Below are 23,522 nucleotides of genomic sequence, written 5' to 3' on the forward strand. Positions count from 1 at the left end.
ACACGTCTTTTAGATAAGCTTTGCTCCGCATGAATTACAGCGCCGTTGTCTGTCATTTAATGCTAATGAATCAACAATATATATCATGTAAGGCATCTTTAAACAGAAATGCATATAAAACAAAGTTACATGTTAAAAATTCACTAATGGAAATGTTGTGACCACAGGCTCACAGGAACCTAACACTGTATTTTCTCGAGGAGCAATGGTTCAGTACTTGCTGACTCAGTGTTCGTAGTCACTTTATAGAATATAACTGCTATGAATAATGGTCTGGAATGGAAAAAGTGCATAATTTAAAAAATAGCTTTGGAGTTCCCGTTGTGGCTCAATGGTTAACAAACCTGATGAGTATACATGAGGACTCAGGTTCTATCCCTAGCCTTGCTCAGTGGGTTAAGGATCCGGCATTGCCATGAGCTATGGTGTAGGTTGCAGACAGGGCTTGGATCCAAAGTCGCTGTGGCTGTGGTATAGGCTGGTGCTTAGGGCTCAGATTGGACCCCTAGCCTGCAAACCTCCATATGCCGCACGTGCGGCCCTAAAAAGACAAAAAAAATAGAAAAATAAAATAAAAATAAAAAATAGCTTTGAGCCAGACTCATTCATAAATCACACCAAAACTGGAGAGGGAATGAAGGCAGATCCAGCATTTAAATTATTTGCAGAGTTTACATTCAGTCCTCTGGCACATATGGCTAAGGAAGCCAAAAGTTTGGGCTGGTCCATGTCCACTGGGAGCCCTCCTAAGAAGGTGGGCCACTCACCTAATGACCACAGTGTCTGCACTTGTCCTCATTTCAAATACACTGCCCTTTCATCAAAGACATTTCTCCAGATGGGGTTTTGGAAAGTTTAACTATGGCTTCCAGCCACATGGTGGAGCCAGTGAGCATATGTGGGGCAGTGCAGAGTTAAACAGGAGCTCAGGGTGAAAAAAGGAATTCACATCAGAACTGTATTTAATAAACCAATGTATACATTCTTTAGAAGCTCTTATATGGAAAGAGATCCAGAAGAATATATATAACTAAATGTTAATAATAGTTGGTTCTGGGTGGTAGAATTTTACATGATTGATTTCCCCCTCTTTTTGCCTATCTCTATTTTTCCTGAGGTTTGTTCCTTGATCATGTTTGTCTATTAAAAAAGAAAAAAAGAAAGAAAGAAAGAAAGAAAAGAAAAGAAAAAAGGAAAAACTCTAGTGCCAGTAAAAATGTAATCCATGGTATCAGAGGAGATTTTTGTGACCTTCTTCTGTCGCTAATTGTACTTTCTGGCTTATGACAATAATGACTTATTATTGTAGGTTTTTTTGTTTGTTTTGTTTTGTTTTTTGTCTTTTGAGGGCTGCACCATGGCATATGAAGGTTCCCAGGCTAGGGGTCGAATCAGAGCTGCAGCCACTGGCCTATACCACAGCCACAGCACTGAAGGATCCAAGCCATGTCTGCGACCTAAGCCACTACAGCCATAACCTTGAGCCACTACAGCTCAAGGAAATGCCAGATCCTTAACCCAGTGAGCGAGGCCAGGGATCAAACCCACATCCTCATGGATACCAGTCAGGTTTGTTAACCACTGAGCCACAAGAAGAACTTGGTATCACTGTAGTTTTAAAATATTTCAACAGTAAATATGATTTGGAATCACATACATATAAAGATCCACATGATTTAGTGCCGAGGGACGTGCCTAGTAAAACCTGGGTGTTCAGGGAGAGCTTCCAGAAGGCAACAGAAATCTAAAGGAATTTAAGAGCCACGTCACTGAATTAAAAACGTTCAAATTAAATTTAGAGATATATTTCAATGGTGCCATGAGCATGATTTTTTGGAACTTTGTTTCCCTTTCTACCCAGGGTGGAGATGGCTGAGATCACGTACACACTAACAATTCCTGGGCTGTTATGATCGGCTAGGCGTAACGCATTCTCCACGCATCATACTGTTTAATCCTCTCAATGAACCTTGCCAGACGCTATTGCCTCCATTTTGCAGAGGAGGAAACCGGGGCTCAGAGATGCTGAATAACTTGTCAGCAGCAGAACCCAGACTCAAACCCAGGTCTGTTGGGCTCTAAAATCCACGCTCGTGGCCACTTTGCCCGCCACCACCTGCCGCCAGGGTGTGCTCCTTCACTCCTCCACTCTCCGTGGTCCTCATGTTCACCGCCTTCCTGGCTGGTCCCTACCCCTTCTCACCCTGGGCCCCCGTGGGCCTCCATCCCAGCAGCCAGAGGGAGCTCACCTCACTGTTGCTGTAGCGAGCGAGTTCGGAGATGAAGCGGATGTGGTCATCCCGGATCTGAACCATCTGCTCGCAGATATTGTACTGGGGGCTGATGCTGCTCTGGGTGCACGTCCACCTGGGCAGAAAATCACGGCGTCGGAGTGGGTCCTGGTCTTAGGCATCTGGGAGGAGCAGCCTCCTTCCATCACCAGTTGCTCCTGGTGCTCAGCCAATGTGGCCGGTTCCCCTGGGTGGTACCAAGAGGTGTCCCAGTCACCAGCAAGAGAGCCCGCTAAATCCCGCCATGGGGACTGCAGGCTGACTGAAACAGCCTTTCCTCCTCCTGCTTGGGGACGGCCTCCTTTAAGATCCAATCCCAGGCTTTGCCAGATATCCAGTGTCCACAGTACTTACCGGCCATACGCGCAAGGAGGGCCTTGCAGCAAAGGGCTGGAATCTGAGCAAAGACAAAGCAAGGGGGGCAACCTTCCAAACCTGCCTACGGGCCCTGACGGCACTACGTCCTACGACTGAAGCTGGCGTTGGAGGCGGCCTTGGGGCAGGGCCAGAGAAACGGAAGGAACCGTCCCTCTTTTTCAACAGTGAGCTGGCAACACGGAAACTCTCCATGGAGAGGGAAAACACACCATCCTGGGAGGCATTGCTCTCTCTCTCTTTCTAGCCCTCATCTTCTCCCACTTCCTCCTTTCTTGCTCTTCAACTCTTCGCTCAACTAAAACATAGATCTTTGGGAAAACATCCTAAACTGGGGAGGAAATGAATGAGTAAGAATCTTCCCTCTCCTTCCCCAAGAGAACAAAGACAACCCTGTTCCCTCTCCTTTGCCATCCAGGGCCGGGTGACCCAGGGGACGGACTAAGCATGGGCACCAAAGAAGGCAGAGAAACATTTTAGAGAGAATATACCCTTTCAAAAGGAGCTCCGAAAGGGCCCTTGAGAACATACTCAGAACAGTGGCAGACTTCCTCATGGAATGACTTTTGAATTCCTTGCGTAAAGACGGGCACACTCAAACTCCTGGCCTCCATCTGGTCACATCACCACTCCCAACCAACCTCAGGTGGTTGGAAATTCACGCAGGGAAAAAGGAGGAAGTGAATTCCGCAGTCTGGACTCCATGCTTCTCCCAGAAAACCTCCTCACACACTAGCAGCCCGCGGAGTAGGAAGACACTGAACCAGCTTTCCCTGGCAGGACTCACCTGCTGTGGCTTAAAGCTGCTGGACTGTAGGACACTCCATTCACATAGTTTAAGGCCCTAACACGCTCACCCCTGTCTAAAGGATGGTCAACGGCCCCCTTAGTTTGGAAATGCAGGCAGAAACCTCTTTAGCAAGGCCAGAGATCAAAGGGACTCCAAGACTGCAGCCAGATGTCCCCCAACTTACAGGAGGCACCGACTCCCCCAGATCTTAGCACAGGTCACCTAGAGTGGTGGTTTATTAAAGAACCCAAGGGGAGGCGTCAACCCCCTTCACAGCTGAAACCGTCAGAACCATACCCTCCAGGGCATACTTACTGCATGGACACAAAACCTGAGGAGAGAACCAGGGTGATGAAGGTCAAGGCCATCTCACTCCGCTGGACCACTGAGGGCTGGCCATTCCTCTCCCCTCTCAGGGGAAGGAGGACTCCTGCTGTCCCACTGCGCCACCAAGACAGGGACAGAGAAGGGGCGTGGCTGTGCTTTGAGCCCTTTCGAACCCTGGCAGCAAAGGGTGGGTGCCAAAAGGCTCAGAGCACTGTCTGCTGCTCCCCTCTGCAGGCACCAGTGATCGGATGATTGGAATCCACCTGCCCAGGGCTCTGGGGAGGGGGGAGGGGCTGAAGTGGCCCCTCGGCCCCCTGCCCGGGCTGGGCGTCCTCGCGGGAGCCGAGAGACATTACGGCAGGCACTCACTTGGACTTGTTCTCTTCATAGTGAGCACTGGTCTTAATGTATCTGGCCAGCTCTATCTGCATGTCGCCGAAAAGGGGCACCACTTGCAGCTGCTGCAAAGGAAGCAGACACAGTGCATAAGACACCGGAGGGGCCGGGCAGCTGCCTTCCACCGAGGGAGACAGGCCTCCATGTGGGCCTCTAGGCCGACCCCCAGTTTCGGCTTCTAAGGATGCCACCCTGTGACCCTGGAACCACAAAGGGCTCCAGCCAGCACACTGGTCCTCTCCTGCCTCCAACTGTCCCAGTGTTCCAGCAACTGAGCCCAGAGAGGCAAAGTGACTTGTCCAAGGTCGAGCAGCAGCAGAAAAGACGAAGGATGAGGACCAGATGGCCTGCCTCCCAAGGCACAGTGCTTTTCTGCTCTGTTTTTCCTCAGATTAGAGGATCCTTGCTGCTTCGAACTCTGGACTCGAAAGGAGTGCCTGGATGCCACAGGCCAGGTGTGGCCTTTCTGTGAAACCACAGTGTGAAGTACCCAAAACCTTTAACACCTAACACCAGGGGGCAGAGGATGCCCATCCTAACACCGGGACTAATGGAGGGGAGGCTGGGGGTCACTGTCTGGTCCAGACATACTAGGCACTGTGCCAAGCCCCTCAAAACCAGAGGAGTTTTAGGGCCAGGTAACTATTCTGCATGATACCATCATGGTGGACATGTGCCATTACACGTTTGTCAAAAACCACGGCACACACAGTGCCAAGCGTTATCCCTACTGCAAACTATGGACTTCAGGTGGTAACGATGTGCCAACGCAGGCTCATGATGATAACAAACACGTCCCTCTGTCGGGGAGTTCTGATCATGGGGGAGGTGGTGTATGACTGGGAATGGGGGGCACATGGGAATTCGCTGTTCATTCTGCTCAATTTTGCTGTGAACCTAAAGTGGCTCTAAAAATACTCCATTAAACAAAGCAGAACCAGTATCTCAAGCCATATAAAACCTGGCTGAGGTCAGTACTGCTATCATTCCCATTTCACAGATGGAGAAACTGAAGCTTTGACGCTGAAGTGATTTTTTTTTTTTCCTTCACCAAGTCAGATCAGCTAGATGCTAAGGAGCCAGGATTATAACCCAGGGCTTTGACTCACCTATGTCATCTCATGAATTCTCAAGGGAACCCCACAAAGTAGATACTCTTAGCATTTCTATTTCTGGGGGCTGGGGAACTCAGTTTCAGAGAAGTTCTGTGACCTTCGGAAAGTCATCCAGCTATGAAGCGGCAGAGCGAGACTAAAACCCAGGCCTTCATGAGGTGAGGCTGTGGTCGTCCACTCCACCCCCATCTCATTCGTGCGGACTTAAGGCAGATTCTGCCGATTCTCCCGAGATAAGCCTTTCTCTCCTTTCAGGTAGCTCCAGAGAAAAGGGAACGTTCCAGCCCTGAAAAGATGCCAAGCGAAGCCACAGGACGCCTTCTGGTGACTAATTTCCCCCTTAACCTCCCATAGTTGGTGGGACCCAGGCCCGGCCACACCTTCAACAGGTTCCACTTCTAACGTAAGCCTGGTTTTCCCGTGTCCTGACCTCAGAGGTTCCAATCCAGGCCTGAAGTGCCTGATGCTAGAATAAACTGACAGCACGGCATTCAATTCCAGGGGAGGAAATCCCTTTGTGAAAACCTCAAAGGCAAACCGCGAGGTCTCATGGTCAAAGATTTGGGGCCAGAAGATCAAATCTCTGAGGCACAGGAATGGTCTGAGTGCAGGCGGGATGCCGCTGAGGCATTCTGCCCAGAGGCAGGAGCCAGTGAGGTGGCCTCTTAGTGGGCCAGGAGAGGCTGTGAGCTTGCAAACGTGAGGCAATTTAAAATCCAGTCATCAGTCCTGCTGCTTCTGTGAGCTCTGATTTGTACTGAAAATGAAAGCAGGCAGGGCCTTCTGGGCGGCACCTCTTTCTTGAGATGGCGAGGGATATCAGGAAAGGGAAAAAGCAGAATGTGGAAAGAATTGTAAGGCCTCCCAGCCGAATCCCAGCTGAATCTGAGACAGGCGTATGCCTGCCTCTCAGGGGCTTTAGACAATGTGGATTCCTCTACTCAGGGCAGCTGAGGTCCTGTCATTCTCTTCTTCTCCTCCTGGGGTCTTCCCAGCTACAGTTCACTCATCAGGCCCCACTGCTTGCCAGTTAATTTCATTCCTTTCCCCAAGAGACCACCCCTTGGCCCCCTACCCAGCCCCCTGCCCAGCCCCTGCTCCAGCCCCAGCGCTGACCTTAAAGAACTTATCAATTTTGCTGAGGTTGATTCTCTTCTTGGCATCCAGTTTGTAAATGTTACTGACATTTCCATCCATCAGGTAGAGGCCAAAACCCATTACCTAGAGTGAGAAGAGGCAGGACCAGAAGCCAGTCATAGCCATTGGAAATGTTTCAAAAAGCCAAAAAAAGCAGATCTAGGCATGTGTACACACACACACACCTGTCTCCACCCCCCCACCCCCCGCCTCCATGGTTGACATTCTATTATGCAAACCCAAGTGTCTTCAAAAAAAAAAAAGGATACTTAGGTCTAATTTAAACCAGAAACTTGATTTCTGTGAAGAAATGCTGAGGACTCTTTAATATATTATTATGGCAGGCACTTTTTGAGTCCTTCCCGTGGCCTAGGGTCTGTGCTTAGGGATTGAACAGGCCTAATTCTTATTTCTCACAACAATCTCATGAGTCAATTGTACACAATAACCTTATTCTACAGATGAGGGACTGGAGACCCAGAGAGGTTAGCCAAATTGCCAAGGTCACACAGCAAGCTGCAGAGATAGGATCTGAACAGGGACGTGATGACAATATTTATGCACTTAGATCCTTCTGGAGAGGAAGGACTGAGTGGTGCTGGTGTTGCTTTCCTGGGCCCTCACCCATCACAGGCCCTGAAGAATACTCACTAGGTGGTAAATGAGCATGAAACTACTCATCCTTTCCCCCAGAGAAACTACAACAAAGATTCCTAAGGCGTCTCGCTGGTGACTTCATTAACAAAAGGAACACATTTCATCCAACAATGCCCTATAAATAGGCTGATTCTTAATAGTCTAGCCTATATAATAGCTTCCTGAAAGCTGGCTTATTTTGCTCCTTTTGTCAAATGTACAGCATGCCCGAGGGGGTCTGAACAGACAGGATGAAAGCAGCTTCCCTCCGCTCCCAGTTGCTATGTGACCAGGGATAAGGCATGTCTGGCACCTAAGAGAGTGGACCATAGGTACTTGCATTGCATGGCTGTGCAGGGTGTGCCCCAGACTTTTCCATTTAAGGTGAAGGGCGCCCCCTGGTGGCCGCTGAGTTCACTGCCTAGAGACTGCAACCGCAAAATGGTGCAGGAGACCAGGTTGAGGAGGCAGAGCATTGAGAGGGAAGAAGGTTGGGAAGCAAAGACATGGGAGGATTAAAAGCATGCAGGAGAAAAGAAGGGCGTTAGAGTTTTATGGCAGCATCTAAGAATGCTTGGTGGGCTGGCATGCAGCAAGCTAGTTTGTGGAAGCAGCAATTCTAGGCAGAGTTATGGTAATTGCCCAAGCAAAGCACCAGAGGTGACAGAGGCCCCTGGGTGACTTCTCTGGATTTCTGGTTGTGCAGAGGGAGCCAGAGTGAACAAGTCACCACGCCACTCTGTCCTGAAAGCTTCTTCAAGATATGATGGAAACGTAAAGAAGGGAACACCAACAGGACCGGGATTCTTGGAATTGCAAGAGGCGACATAGAAGAGGGGAAAAAGTCAAATCACCAGGGGAACTTTGAAAGGCGAGGTTCTGGGGAAGAGAGGATCAAAAGGGGCTATGCAGTGTGTCTAAAGAACATGGAGAAGCTATTCATTTCAGTGTTACTGCTGTTAGAGAGCAATTAGAAATAACCTAGGCAGCTAATGATAGAATAATGGCAAAAGAAATGAAAGCTCATCCATAGGACGTTATTTAAGGGTTACATAATAGTCCAAATGCATTTAATGAAATGGGATACAATTACAGACATAACATATATATATATATATATATGGCATATGTTGAAAATACATCAGCACAGAAAACAGAAAAGGACAAACATCAAAATGCTAAAAGTGTCACCTCTGGATGGAAACACTATGAGAGGTTCAGTTTTTTTGTGCTTTCCTATGTGGTCCAGATTTTCTACAATAATAAATATGACTTGGAAATCTGAAAATGAAACTTGTAAACTGACAAAACAAATGTGATCATTTTCACAAAATATAGCAGAAGCTTGAAGACTCTGCCTTCCCTTTGAGGTGGCAATTTTTCCTGCAGGATGTCTGACTTCACAAGAGTGTGGACACACACAAAGGTTGCTCTGTGAGAGTACCCATGCAGTTTAGCGAGCACACATCCAACGACAGGGGATTGGTTAAATAACAACGTCTCCATACAATGAAATACCCAGCAGCCATTAAAAATCATACTGTAGAAACAGCCTTAATGATGTCTGGAAAGGTACATAGTCATTGTAAGGGAAAAAAAAAACAGGTTACAAAGCACTATGTACAGTAAGAGCTAGATCAATACTTAAGCAAGAAGAAATAGCTTCACAAAATGATTTTAGGGAATTCCCATTGTGGCTCAGCAGGTTAAGAACCCAACATAGTGTCCCGGGAGGATGGGGTTCGATCCCCGGCCTCGCTCACTGGGTTAAGGATCCGGCACTGCCATGATTGGGATCTGGCGTTGCTGTGGCTGTGGTGTAGCCCTGCAGCTACGGCTCCGATTTGACCCCAAGCCTGGGAACTTCCATATGCCACGGGGTGGTGGTCAGGGGCATTACATAAAAAAGAAAAGTTTTTAAACAAGGAGGTGAGAGGGCAAGCCCACAGCCTGGGGTGCATGATGGAGGGAGCTGTACCTTGAGGAGCATGTGCTTCTCACTGGGGGTCAGATACATCTTGTTCTCATAGTAATCCACGCAGATGTTGACGATGTCGGCCAGCAGCTCCTCATAGCCCGGGATCACTTCTAGTTGCTGATGGAGACACTAAACAGCAGCGCCCCCTCTGGTCATCCCCTGTCCTGCATCCTCCTCACACACACCTCCCAGGAGCACCCTCCCAACACACACACTGTAGAGGGGACTCGAGACTCTCCTCAACGTCCCCACGATGGATGCTTGGTCAGAGCTCCTGCACATCGACTATGACAGGGAACTGCCCCCACCCCTCGCCCCTGGGGCCCCCCACTGTATTTCCTGGCAGTTCTGATGATTAGAAAGTGCTTTCTTAGGCTGAGCTGAAAAGCAGTTCGGCTTTACAGCAGTCATCTCAGCTTAGTTCTGAGGGTGTGGCCTGAGCCAGGACCTCTCCTTGGATGTGGCAGGAAGACCCAGCCCAGTGGAGGACAGCTGGCTCAGCAAATGTCTGCCTCCCGACAGGACACAGCAGCACAAAAACATTTCCCATGAGAGAACGTCTGAGGTCTCCACTCTAGGCCCCCTGTTCTCCCCTGGGCCCCTGTGGGGTGTATGTGGGCTCAGGCATGGGGCTGAGTCCCTGGGAAAGAAACCTGATGCATCAACACGAGCAGCCACCTCCAGATAACAGAGAGCAGGGAGGGCCCAGCAAAGCCAGCAGCAATCCTGAGAGATTTGAGCCTGGAAACCCTTCAAAGGTGGAAGACCCCCCTCAAGTTCTGGCCCGGGGACTGCTGGCATTCTTCTTGGTGCTTGTTTAGGGTGAATTGACAGATGCACAAGACATGTTTTGTTAAGTCAGCAGAGCCTGAGAGCCACAGCCGAGTGGAAACACCCTGGCAAAGCAGTGGCAGGAACTATAACTACATCTTCGTATGTCCTTGACACCTGTCGGGCTCTACACGCTAAGGGCTTTTTATACAGTATCTCATTGATCCTCACCACAGTCCTGTGAGTGGATTCTTCTAAGAGAAGCAAAATAACAACCCCATTTTACAGATGAGGAAACTGAGGCTTGGACCTTGCCCAAGACCTCACAGTGGGTAAGTGGAGGGCCCAGGATGAGGTCAAACTCCAGAACCCAAGTTCTTAGTCTACACCGATGCAGGGGCAGAATGCTGGCTAGAAGGTTTTCAGAGAACGAACTCAGGAGAGGGTGAAAGGGCGTCTGTGATTGGGAGGGGAGGCAAGCTTGGAGTGTGAGTAGGGCAGTGGGGATGGAATCTGGACAGGACTCCTCATGCCCCCACCCCAATCTCCTGGCTCTGGCACGGGTCCTGGGAAGCCGGGCCAGGACTAACACAGCAGGTGGGGTGGGGGGGGGGCTTGCCATCACCTGGGTGATCCTGTTGTGGTTGGCCAGGAACATGGACAGGTTCTGCGACTCCTGGATAGACTGGGGGTCTGCCATCTTCCTCAGGAACTGTGCCGCCCTGGGACACGGGGTTGCAGAGAAGACAGGTCAAGCATGGCAGCCTAAACCAGGCCTCATGAGCTCCCATTCCCACCTAACCCAGATCACACTGTCCCCAAAGTTAAGGGGACAAATGTCACAAGTGACTCAAACCTCAAAGGAACACGTGTTGGGGAGTTATTTCATTTGGAGCTGTTTATACCTTTGCAATAAGGGTACCTGAAACCAGGAGGCAAGAATGCACTGAAGCTCAAACGAGAAGAGTTTAAGGGCAGCTTGCCTCCCATCCACAGCCCAAAGTGGTGGGACAGAGTGAAATGGGCAGCCCTGTGCCTTACAGGGACCTGCACAGTGAGTCACGGAGAAGAATCACGGACAGGATGCTTTGTTTTTGTTGTGCATTATGCTGTTTACAGGAAAACCTCAGCATCTGTACAGAGCAAGATACTGTACAGAAAGCAAAGTCTGTTTAACCTGATGGGCTGGCAGGTGGAGGGGGGATGGGTGCGAGGAACACAGACTTCAAGGGAGAAAACCACAGCACTGGGTCTTCTCCAGCCTGACCTGGAGGTGGAGGTGGTACAGCCTGTGTCACGAAGGACCGAGGAACACAGAGGAGGCACCTGCCTTTCCCGGGACTCTGGCTGGTCCACAGACTATGTCAGCTGTGACCATGATGGAAGGAACTGACCAAAGCTGGGGAGATTTGGGGGTGAGATACTGTAAGATGAACTGCCTATGAAATCTTTGTGAAATTTTCCATTCCTGAGTCAGGCTTGAATGGGGCTCTGTCTTCTGGGTCTTCCCAGGTTTCAATTCATTCAGAAGGATAAAAGGATGAGGACTCGTCTTTGTTTGGTTTCTCCGGTTACCTTGGAGCCCCAGAAGGATGTGGCTGAAGGAGAGGGGGCCCCTTTACCAATGAACAGAAATTCCTTCCCAAGAGACGTATTCAGATACCTTGGAGCTCTTCTGAGCCTCCACCAGCACAGAGAATACTTGTTGCTTTTGCTGCCCTGCCCCTCTTCTGAGTGGCTGTGTCCCAATGTCTGGAGAGGAACGGCCCCTCCCCCACTCTCAGCCTTCCTCTTCCCTGTGAGCTGACAATGACCCCAAAAATGACTCTAAGGGCGAGCACTTCTCTCATCAGAGCACCCCCCGCCCCCCAACAACACACACACAGTGACTGGTAGAGGGATTAGCACACCACCCAAGCCGGAGCAACGGCCACACGGGCATGAGCCTGCCTGGGAATGAAGCCAATACTAAGGAAAGGAGAGCTGCGAGGGAGACCAGACCAACATCACCTGAGTCCCTGGATCGGGTACACCAATTCTTTTGTGCTCTGGGAGCCAATCCAGTTTCTTCTTTTACATAAGTGGTTTGAACTGGCTTTCTGGTTCTTACAGAGAACGACTACCGTGACCATTTATGATTATCTTAGTGGTCTCAGATTGCATGGGATACAGAAAATGGTGCTGTCCCACAGTGGAGGCAAATGAGGATTTGATTGCACCTTGAGACAGAAAACCCTGCAAAGAACCAGTTCTCCAAGGTCAGCTTTGCCTCTTATCCCTTAAACCACAAAAACGGAGACAGGCCGAACCCTGCTGTGTCTGCGCATTGCATGGCTAGTTTGGTTGCCAGGAGGAGGCTGTAACAAGGGCTCCATCCTCTTCCTCCCAGTGGCCAGCTGCCCAGGAAGAGGGGGTGGGAGAGGGGGCCCTGACCTCTTGTAGGCAGAGTGGTCGTTCTTGACGCTGCACTTCATATTCTTCAGTTCGTCCAGGACGGCAAACATGTTGATGAACTTGCCCAGGGTCAGGAGGTAGGCCTCGGAGACAAAGTCCTTCCTCCGCTCGGCATGGCACAGCCGCTTCACCTCACTGCAGAACCGTTCGATGGCCTTGCGCTGCAGGAAGGGGGCAGTGGGTCAGGACGGGGCTGTCAAGGCTCCCAGGGCCCCAGTCAGAGCCCAGACATTTAGAGAATGGCAAATCTGCCCATAGGTCTTTCTCACTCAGAGGAGCCCCGAGATCATAAACTGATTTCTAGAGGGGAGCCCAGAACCTGCTCCCAAGGGTGTCAAACCAATCAACTCATTGACCAGGCCCTTGCTGAGAAATGTCTTACCCATTTTTGTATCCCAGCACCTAGGACAGTGCTGGCTCCAGACAATAAGGGGGTAGAGATGGAGGGTGAGAGAGATGCTCAGAGAAAGAGGTTCATTCATCCAATAAATGGTGTTTATTGAGCATCTGCTATGTGCCAGGTACCATTCTTGGCCCTGGCATGAAGCACATAACAAAACAGAAAAAAAATAATCTCCTCCTCAAGGACCTTATATTCTAGTGATGGATGACAGGAAACAGAATAAATTCTCTCTATCAGAGTTCCCGTCGTGGCACAGTGGAAACGAATCCGACTAGGAACCATGAGGTTGTGGGTTCAATCACTGGCCTCACTCAGTGGGTTAAGGCCCTGGGGTTGCTGTGAGCTGTGGTGTAGGTTGCAGACATGGCTCAGAGCTGGTGTTGCTGTGGCTGTGGTGTAGGCCGGCAGCAATAGCTCCAATTAGACCCCTAGCCTGGAAACCTCCATATGCTGCGACTGCGGCCCTAGAATGTGTCTTGTGCTATTGAGAAAAATTAAGCAAGGAAAGGAGATAGGCCTCCTAAGACCAGATCCAGCCACACTTTCTCCTTCCAGAGTCTAAGTCCAACAAAACGTTGGGGATGATGAAATTTTCCGTGTCTGCACTGCCCAAGGCAACAGCCACTCATCACAGGTGGGTACCGAGCGCTTGAAATGGCAAATGCAACAGAGAAGCTGCGTTTCTAATTTAATTTTCATTCATGTAGATAGTCACGAATGGCTACTGCTTAGCAAAGTGCTCGATTATTCCAGCTCCTCCCTTCTCTAAATGCCTCTTGTCTGGAGGCCCTCAGTTTACTGAGCTTCAGGGTAGTTTTTCTCTCTTGGACTTGCCTTCCCAAGACTTTAGCTCCCCGAAGGCAAGTCCACGATGCTAATCATAGCAGCTGAGATTCCTTAAGCCTGCTCTGGAGTGAGGGCTCTCGACACACAGACCTTATTTAGCTTCATGGAAAACTTCGAAATAGGCATTCCTTCCAAGGTGAGAAAACTGAAGGTGTCAGAGGACTTAAAACACTTACAGGGCACAGTCAGCATGGGCAGAACCTGCACCTTCCCCAGATGTTCCCAGCGCCCCTACCCGGGGGCCAGTGCAGAGCCAGGCACAGGGCAGACGCTGGGCCATGCTTTGCAAGACTCCTCGCAAGGCTCATAACCACACGTGGGACACGAGGAGGGCACAGGGTGTGCGGCAGGACTCCCACCGGGGTACAGAGTGGCACCTTAAGTGCTCAGCCTGCGTTCCTGAGCTGCTTCCAACAGAACCATAAGAACCAGCTTGCCCTCTTACCTCTCATCCACGGGAGCCTTTGGCTGTCTTTTTCCTTTTCCTCCTTTAAACGACCACTCTTCTGGACCTCCCAATGGGTCCCCCTGCTGCCACTCCACCCGCCTTCCCCCCTCCACAGCACATGTTGCTCCAACACCTCATTCAGATCATGTCACTGGAAACCTCCAGTGGCTTCCCGCAGCGCTTGAATAAAACGCACAGATTCTTTTCATGGCTACAGTGTCCGATGTGATATGAATGGGTCCCTGCTACTCCTCCAGCCTCACCTTTCCCCACTCCTTATTCTCATGCTGCAGCCTCCCCAGCTTTGTTCCATTTCTTAAACGTCATGCTCCTTGAGGCTGCCGGGCCTCTGCCTCTGCAGTTCCTTCTGCCCGAGACCCTCTGCCTCTGGCACATCACAGGCCAGCCTCTTTCACATTATTCAGATCTCAGTTCAAATGTCACCTCCCTGCAGGCCATCCCTGAAGCTGCATGCAGGATGCAGACACACTCCCCATGTCAGAATGGTTTTTTTGCTTTTTTTTTTTTGTCTTTTTAGGGCCGCACCTGTGGCGTATGGAAGTTCTCAGGCTAGGGGTCAAATCGGAGCTGCAGCTGCCAGCCTATGCCACAGCCACATCAACACCAGACCCGAGCCGTGTCTGCAACCTACACCACAGCTCACGGCAACACCAGATCCTTAACTCACTGAGCCAGGCCAGAAGTTGAACCTGCATTCTCATAGATACTGGTCAGGTTCGTTACCGCTGAGCCACAATGGGAACTCCACCAGAATGTTTTAAAATTTCATTTTATTCACGGCACTTATTCTGCCATGTGTTGGTTATTGTCAGTCCCTCCTCCCACCCCAGATATACTGGTTGGCTCACTAGGATGTGAATTACATCAGGGGAGGGGGCTGGACAGTCTTGGTTACCCAGAGGAGGGTCAGGGGCACTCAGAAAGCATTTGATAAATAGATAGCATGGCACAAAATTCCAGCCCCCAGTGTCTGAAAGTGTGGGGGTCTTTTCAGGTCTCCTGGTCCAGCTCAGCCACCCTCCCCACCCCCCTCACCTGGAAGTACATGAACTTCATAAGCTTGGTGACCTCTGGCTCCAGCACCTCCACCGTCTTCTCATAGATCTCCACTCGGTTGGGCTGCTCGTTGCATTTCACCTGTGGGGAGGGGGTTTCACACACCCTGGTTTGCTCTGGCGGTTCTGGCTCACGCCTGCTGTCTTATTAACAGGGCCCTTTTCACTCTTGAATGCACTTCATTTAGGATGATAAATGATACAGTTACCCAGTGAGAGGAGGCTGGGGCAGCTCTGACTGCTCCCCAGACACTGGCTGTGGGGAAGAAACCAGCTGGTCCCCAGAATGCAGCCCTCCTGCCCTTCAATCTGACCATGCGTGGTACACGCATTTATGGTGATCTGCACAGGCTCCTCCTTCCACCTTTTCCCCACTCCCGCCCAGGGGCCTCCGCCAGATTCTAAGCAAAGAAAAATGTTCTGTCCACGGCTCTGAAGGCACTTGGGGTAAAGCCCCTTGGCTGTACTCAGGCCCATCAAGAAGCCCATCTTCTCTGCCCAGTGGTTTTTAGCACATCTGGACTGCATGGCAGGCGTGTTCTCCGCATGAACACCCAAGGTCATGGACACTGAAGAGTGAGGAAAGGGCCATAAGCCAAGGACACTCTTCACACTGTTGCTCAGAAATTTCTATGATGGTAGCGCTAAGCTCAACCTCCCGCGGTCACTGATGAAATGGGGACAAACTATGAAGCAGTTGTACACTACCAATGTGTAACTGTTAGGGGATGAGCCAGATCGGGGACCCGACGTGGAAAGATTGCCACCATAAACTGACGTGTGAGAACAGCTGCAGGACAGGAAGGGTAATTTAATCCCATTTTTTGCTCAACAAAACACAAAACTGTGTGTGAGTTTGTGTGTCCGTATATAATATAGGCAGAGAGCATCTGAAAGGGCATGACCCAAACTATTTATAAGTAGTTTCCTCTGGGGTTAGGACTGGGAGCAAGGCAGAGGAATGGTTTCTGTGTACACACCTGAGGCTTGTTGATTTCGTTACAGTGGGACCCACAAATAATACGATATGGTAAAAATAATATCTGTATGTGTCAACATGAAAAAATCAGCAGTAGAAAACAAAGAATAAAAAAGCAAGTGGCAGAGGCATGTAAATAATAAATGATATACTTCTGTAAATGATAATAATTTACAAAATAATAATCATAGGACAATATTCATAATGTCTGAGGAAAGAGATCCGGATGAACATGCAGCCAAGTGTCCGTAGTGATTATGCTCCAGTGGGAGGTGGGTTTGGCAGGGGCCGGGCCGGGGGAGGTGGGATGTCTCGCTTTTTACTTTATATCTTTCTGTTATAAAATACCTTTATATCTTTCTGCTTTCAAAATAAAATAATACTGAGCAAATTCTTTCTAAGTTGGCGGCAGCTTTACGGGAAGCGCTCTGAATGTGTCCTGCGCGCCCCTGGGGATAAGAGGCCCTCCAAAGGTCCTTGATGCCTGGAGCTCAGCGATAGGGATGGGGGAGGGGCAGAGGGTGGTGCCACCCCCTAGAGGGGCAGGAAAGCCACCTGGCCAGGACTGTCTCACCTGAGGGATGGCCCGGGAACAGCTGCGCCAGGTGTACAGCATGACCGCATACTCGTGACCTTCCTCCAGCATTTCATTCTGAAAAGCAAAATACGCTCAGCAAGGAGAAACTACTCTGATGCCACAGGACTTCTCAACAGCCATCCCTCGGCCCCCAAATGCTCACCACTCAGAGTGTGGTGGGTGGACCAGCAGTGTTGGCATCACCCGGGATGGGGTGGGTTGAGGAAGGGGCAGGGGTGGTGCTTAGTAGGAATGCCGAGTCTTGGGCCCTCCCTGGGCCTGTGGAAACTGAATCAGCATTTCAATAAAATTCCCAGATGACTCACACTCCAGGTGTACAATAAGTTTGAGAAGCACTGGCCTAAATTCTCCTTATCAGACATCCAAGGGCTCTACAAACAGGACGTATTTTTAAAGACAGATGGCCACCTTAGAAAGGAGGCGGCGGATCCACTAGTTCCAAGAGCAAAGTTGTCCCAGATAAACAGTCAGTAAGAAAACATGCAAGTGGCAAAACACAATGAATAGAAGATAGGTCTTTAAAAAGCCCACAGTAAGAATTACTAAAGTATACTATTGTGTATGGCAAATATTTTGGTGGAACACACACCAAAAGTATGAATAGCAAGCTCTCTGTGGGCTGGATAGACAGGCACTTTCCCTTTTCATATCTCTAATGTACTATACCCTAATGTTTGCGCTTTTTTTGTTTTTTAAATTTTTTATTACAGTTGATTTATAATGTTCTGTCAATTTCTGCTCTACAGCAAAGTGACCCATTTATACATTTATATATACATTCTTTTATTCACATCATCCTCCATTATATTCCATCATGAGTGACTAGATATAGTTCCCTGTGCTATACAGCAGGTCTCATTGCTTATCCACTTCAAATGCAATATTTTGCATCTGCTAACCCCAAACTTCCAGTCCCTCCCACGCCCTCCTCCTCCTTCTGAAACAGTCGGTAAGAAAATAAACAAGTGCCAAAACAGCATGAATAGAAGATAGGCTTTAAAAAAAACAGAATAATAATTACAAAAGTATATTATTGTACATGGCAAATATTTTGGTGGAATACACACCAAAATTATGAATAGGAAGCTCTCTGTGGGGCTGGATAAACAGGGGCTTTCACTTTTCATATCTATAACGTACTATACTGTAATGTTTGCACTTTTGTAAGAGCTCATGTTACTATTTCATAAGCAGGACGATGATTAAGATCCATTAAAAATAATACAGAGCAGATGGCAAAACTAAAAACAGCATGACAGATGAATCTGATGACTCGCCTCACCAAGTAAGTGCTTTAGTGGAAGGAGCTCTAAACTCGGGGTCCTAATGTCTGGCCTGAAGTCCCAGCTTCCTCACTTTTTAGCTCTCTAGTCTTCAGGAAATCACTTAACCTAAAATTCTCCATTCAGTCATCTGTTTAAGGATCATGATAACAGCAACCTCAGAGACGTTTATGAGGATTAAATAGAATACACACACACAAAGCCTAGGTAATCTATAAAGGGAGTAAAGAGAATTACTAAGGTGAAAGATAGACTGGCAGTTTCTCAAAAAGTTAGAGTTACCATATGACCCAGCAAGTCCACTCTGAGTATATAACCAAGAGAAATGAAAACACATGTCCACAGAGAAACTTCCACACTTGTTCATAGCAGAATTAGTCTAATAGTCAAAAAGTGGAAAGGACCCCACTGTCCATCAATGGATGAATGGATAAAAAAATGTGGAATAGCCAAGCAATGGAATAGAACTCATCTGCAATAAGGAATGAAGTACCAATCCCTTCTACAACAGGGACGAACTTTGAAAACATTACGTTGAGTAAGAGGGGCTGAACACAAAGGCCACATGCTATAAAATTCCATTGAGATGAAAGGTTCTAAACAGACAAATCCAAAGAAATAGAAGGTAGATGAGTGGTTGGGGGAAAGTAGAATTGGGAGGGGCTGCTAATGGGTTTGGAATTTCTTTTGGTGATGATGGAAATTAGATTGTGGTGATGGTTGTGTAACATTGGGAATATTCTACACAAACACTAAATGGTATACTTGAAATGGTAAATTCTATGTTGAATGATGCACATCTCAAAAAATACAATAAAAAGAGTATTACCAGATCATTTCTTTTGTGTATGGATACAAAAATGAACCTTGGAGTTCCCGTCGTGGCGCAGTGGTTAACGAATCCGACTAGGAACCATGAGGCTGAGGGTTCAATCCCTGCCTTTGCTCAGTGGGTTAAGGATCTGACGTTGCTGTGAGCTGTGGTGCAGGTTGCAGACGCGGCTCGGATCCCGAGTTGCTGTGGCTGTGGCATAGGCTGGAAGCAAAAGCTCCGATTATACCCCTAGCCTGGGAACCTCCACATGCTGCGGGAGTGGCCCTAGAAAAGGCAAAAAGACCAAAAATTTTAAAAAATTAAAAAAAAAAACAAAAATGAACCTTAACTGGTTTACTTTTTAGTCCACCTCTCATATCTATTTCAAAATATGTTCCTAGCACAAGATGAGTTTTAATTAGGAGTTTATTACTTTTTTATCTTTGTTTTCAACAGCCAATGTCACTGATGAGTCACACTTTCAATTCTTAATTTAGAGAACCTTTAAAATCAGGAACATGTTCTCCTGGAGGCTAGAGAGAACCTGTAGGTGTCCTGCTGCTGTTGCTGCAGAACAAGTGTCAGAAAAGGGTGACAGTAGCTAATGGAGAGAACACTTGCCTACTTCTCAGCATCCGGCCACCCACCGGCAGGTGTGATTATTCTGACCAATTCATCCAGTGAACCCTCCCCTGAGCACTCATGGGTCCCAGGCTCTGTGCTCTGTGCTGGGGCACAGGCCACTGAACAAGGATGACGGGGACTCTGCCCTGTGGACAGTTCAGCTGACCATCAGTCAGATTTGTTACATAATTATGCCTGGAATACAGAGGTCAGGGTGGTGTGGTGAGATGAGCCCTGGGCTCAGCAGACTTGAGTTCTGGTCCTGGTTCTTTGTGGACCTACCTTTTATCTGAAAAATATCACGATTTTCTTGTTTGGAGGCCAAGAGTTGGCCTAAATCACTGGCTTTCAGCCTTGGCTGCCCATGAGTCATCTGGGGAACTTTGAGAATGCCTGATGCCCAGGCCATGCTCCACTGGAATAAAATCATTGTCTCGGGGGGGGGGGGGGGGACAGGCATCAATGATTTTTAATACTTTCCAGGTAATTCCAGTCCAGGTTGCCAGCTGCAGGGCTAAGGACCTCTCAGTCCTTTACATCTGAAGATTTTCTAAGTCCATGACATAAACCCAATGTGAGTTCGGTTCCTATTTCATATAGTGACAAACTGACCTCTCACTGCTTACTCAGGACACTCAGCCCCATCTCACCCCCCAGGAAAGAACTCTTGCTGTTCCTCAGAGGGGATCATTGGCATGGTTTGCACACTTTCTCCTCCTCCTCCTCTCTCTGGCTATCCTGCCCTTTGAGAGACTGACCTCGTCCCAGGGTGGGCAGGAGAAGTTCAAGAAGAGGAGCATCTAATGAAGCCACTTACTTGCTGTTGCTAAGCTACCTTAGAGAAAGGTGCAGGGTGGAAGTTGTGGAGGAAATGATGTTTTGGCATCATCCATGAATACCAACAGTTCACCCTATTTTGACCCCCTCTAAAGCCATATCAACACTATCTCTCTGTTGGTAGAATAATGGTCCCACAAAGACGTCCACATCCTAATCTCCAGAACCTGTGAAAACACCACCTTACACAGCAAAAGGGACTTGACAGGTGGAATTAAGTTAGGAACCTGGAGAGGGGGAGGTTTTCCGCGATTACCTGCCGGACCCAATGGAATGGCAAGGGTCCTGGCAAGTGAAAGAGGGAGGCGGGAGAGCCAGAGCAGGAGCCGTGAGGATGGAAGCAGAGCATGGAGTGGTGGGATTGCTGGCTGGGAGGGGGCTGAGCCAAGGTATGTGGGCAGCCTCTAGAAGCCAGAACAAGGTAACAGATGCTCCTGCAGAGCCTCCAAAAAACAAATGCCAGCCTTAACTCTGTAAAACCCATGTCAGACTTCTGACCTAAAGAACTGTATCTCCACTGAGTGAAGTAAGTCCGACAAAGAGAGACAAACATCATACAGTACCACTTCTATGTGGACACTAATAAAAATGACACAAAAGAACTTATTTAAAAAACAGAAACAAACTCACAGATTTCAAAACCAATCTTACGGTTACCTCAGGGGAAACCGTTGTGGGGAAGGAAGAACTGGGAGCGTGGGAGTAACATCTACACCCTGCTGTACAAAATAGATGATTAACGAGAACCTACTGCAGAGCACAGGAAAGTCTGCTCAATAGTTGGTAATAACCTATACAGGGAAAAAAGAATGGCTATATTTGTATGTCTGACTGATTCACTCTGCTGTACATCTGAAACTCATACATTGTAAGTCAACTATACCCCAATAAAATTGAATTAAAGCAAATAAACTTGTATAGTTGTAGGACACTGCTCTGGGCCCATCTGTTACAGCAGCAGTAGGAAATGAATACCCTTCCCCTCCACACGGGCGCTTCCTCTGACTTCCCCATGGGCGCCCCCACCTGGCATTTCCAGGAAACCTCTGTCAGCACTGTTCTGCCCCCCAGAGCTCCAGGGCCCAGCAGACTGTGAAGCCAGCAGACTACGGCAGGTTGACCTTCACTGTCTCTCCTATGCCTGTCCCCTTAGCCACCCCTCCCAGCTTGGCCCTCATTCAGCCCTCGATGCCTCCAGTGTAGATAAGTTTATCTCAGTGGATGTACTCGCCTCGCTCACACCTCCTCACTGTTCATTCTGCACAAAACAAATGAAGCGTATGCCCCAAGCGTAACTCTGTTGGTATTTCTCCCATCAATGAAAAATTTCCATCGCTGCCAATTTCTGATTAAATGCATGGAAGCTCTCTGTGATGGGCTGACTTGTGTCCCTCCAAATTCATATGTTGAAATCCTAACCCTGGTACCTCAGAATGTGACTCTGTTGGGAGACAGGGCCTTTAAAGAGGTGATTCACTTAAAATGAGGCCCCTTCGGTGGACTGCAATCCAATCTGACTGAATTTGGACACACAGACAACATACATGTGCTCACACAGAGAAAAGACCGTGTGAGGACACGGCCAGAAGGCGGCCACCTGTAAATCATGCAGAGGCCTCAGGAGACGGCAACCCTGCTGACATCTTGATATTGGACTTCTTGTCTCCAGAACTGCGAGATAATACGTTTGTTATTTAAGCCACGCCATTTGTGGTATTTTATTACGGCGGCTCTACTGAACTAATACACCCTAGATGCACTGACCTTATCTAATTTGTCATAAATAATACAGAATATTTCCCTCTATGGACTTTACAGTCCAAACCCAGGCAGTCTCTGAAAACTTCTGCCTCTGTGCCTTTGCTCATCCTGCATCCCCTAGCTAGGCCCTCCCCGTCTCACCTCTGACAGATAAAATTCTCATTGTGTGGGACAGCAGAGGTCAGTGGAAAGAGATCATGGCTGGGAATCGTAAGTCCTGGATTCAAGGTTCAACCCTGTGATTTACTAATTGTGGGATCATGAGCTATTGGCTTATTAAGTCCTCTAGGTCTCAGTTTTCTCATCCCTAAAATGGGTATAATGATCTCTTTGCAAGTCTCAGGGCTGTTACAAGGTTCCAATGATATCATGTATGAGAATACCTTAGAGTTTAAAGTACTATGTGTGTGTGTGTGTATATATATATATATATATATATATATATATATAGTTATAGTATATATATATATAGTTATAATGTGTGTATATAGAAGGCCCTAGTCAAAAACCACTTCCTTCATTAAGCTTTCTCCGACCCTCTCACTGCCCCTTAAAAACTCTGAACTATCACCATGTCTCGTTCCTTTAACTTTGTACATTTTTATTTGTCTGCAGCATCGCCTAGAGCACAGGTTTTGTGTTCAAACAGACTTGGATTTAGCTGTCATTTGTCAGTGGTAGGACTTTGAGTAAATCACTTAACTTTTTTGGACTTTAGTTTTCCCCCTTCATAAAATGGATACTGAAATAGAACCTACTTCACAGGGTTGAGGTGAGGATTAAAAAGACAGTACATTTAAAATATCTGCACAGGAGTTCCCGTCGTGGCGCAGTGGTTAACGAATCCGACTAGGAACCATGAGGTTGCGGGTTCGGTCCCTGCCCATGCTTAGTGGGCTAACGATCCAGCGTTGCCGTGAGCTGTGGTGTAGGTTGCAGACGTGGCTTGGATCCTGCGTTGCTGTGGCTCTGGCGTAGGCCGGTGGCTACAGCTCCAATTCAACCCCTAGCCTGGGAACCTCCATATGCCGCGGGAGCGGCCCAAAGAAATAGCAAAAAGACAAAAAAAAAAAAATATCTGCACAGAAAGTGCTCAATAAATGGCCAGCTTCTCTCTTTCCCACTTGATTCACTGCGAATCCCACCCAGCCCCATCTGTCCTTGCACATATGCCTTCTCTGGCATTGAGCAGGGTCTCTGCAGGTACCAGGTACATGGTATTTATTGAATGAATGGGCAGGCTTTAGACTATCACTGATACAGTGAGAAAGGTCAGAGAACGTGTGAATGAGAAATCTGAAATTCTTCACATTTCAGTGCTGCTTGAGGATGGCATCAACAAAAGTCCGGGAGGGGAGGGGATCCTCCCAGGTAAGTCAGACACAACCCCATCAGACAACTGGCCCCCACTCGTGAACCATTTAGGTCACCAGCTTCCTTTAGTCAATAAGGGGTTATTCCAAACCTCCTTTCAGAAACTTTTTGCTTTGGTCAAGAGCCAAAATTCCACACAGCCAGTAATCTATCAAGTACAAAACAAGGCAGGATCTAATCACTTGTTAACCCAAAAAGCTAGAGAAGCT

General features: G+C 48.3%; 1 protein-coding gene across 5 annotated transcripts in view; it reads right to left on the minus strand.

Annotated features, from left to right (window-relative positions):
- CYFIP2 (cytoplasmic FMR1 interacting protein 2) overlaps window positions 1-23,522 on the minus strand; it is a 148,993-nt gene that overhangs the window by 101,591 nt on the left and 23,880 nt on the right. For all 5 annotated transcript variants that reach the window (XM_021076694.1, XM_021076692.1, XM_021076696.1 and 2 more), the window contains 8 exons: window positions 16,597-16,674; window positions 15,024-15,125; window positions 12,250-12,431; window positions 10,442-10,538; window positions 9,046-9,174; window positions 6,411-6,515; window positions 4,153-4,244; window positions 2,250-2,367 (listed from right to left, as the gene is read on the minus strand). In XM_021076694.1, coding sequence (XP_020932353.1) covers window positions 2,250-2,367; window positions 4,153-4,244; window positions 6,411-6,515; window positions 9,046-9,174; window positions 10,442-10,538; window positions 12,250-12,431; window positions 15,024-15,125; window positions 16,597-16,674 — 903 coding nt within the window. The remainder of the gene's footprint in view (window positions 1-2,249; window positions 2,368-4,152; window positions 4,245-6,410; window positions 6,516-9,045; window positions 9,175-10,441; window positions 10,539-12,249; window positions 12,432-15,023; window positions 15,126-16,596; window positions 16,675-23,522) is intronic.

Source organism: Sus scrofa, chromosome 16 (genome assembly GCF_000003025.6).
Source record: "Sus scrofa isolate TJ Tabasco breed Duroc chromosome 16, Sscrofa11.1, whole genome shotgun sequence".
Classification (NCBI taxonomy): domain Eukaryota; kingdom Metazoa; phylum Chordata; class Mammalia; order Artiodactyla; family Suidae; genus Sus; species Sus scrofa.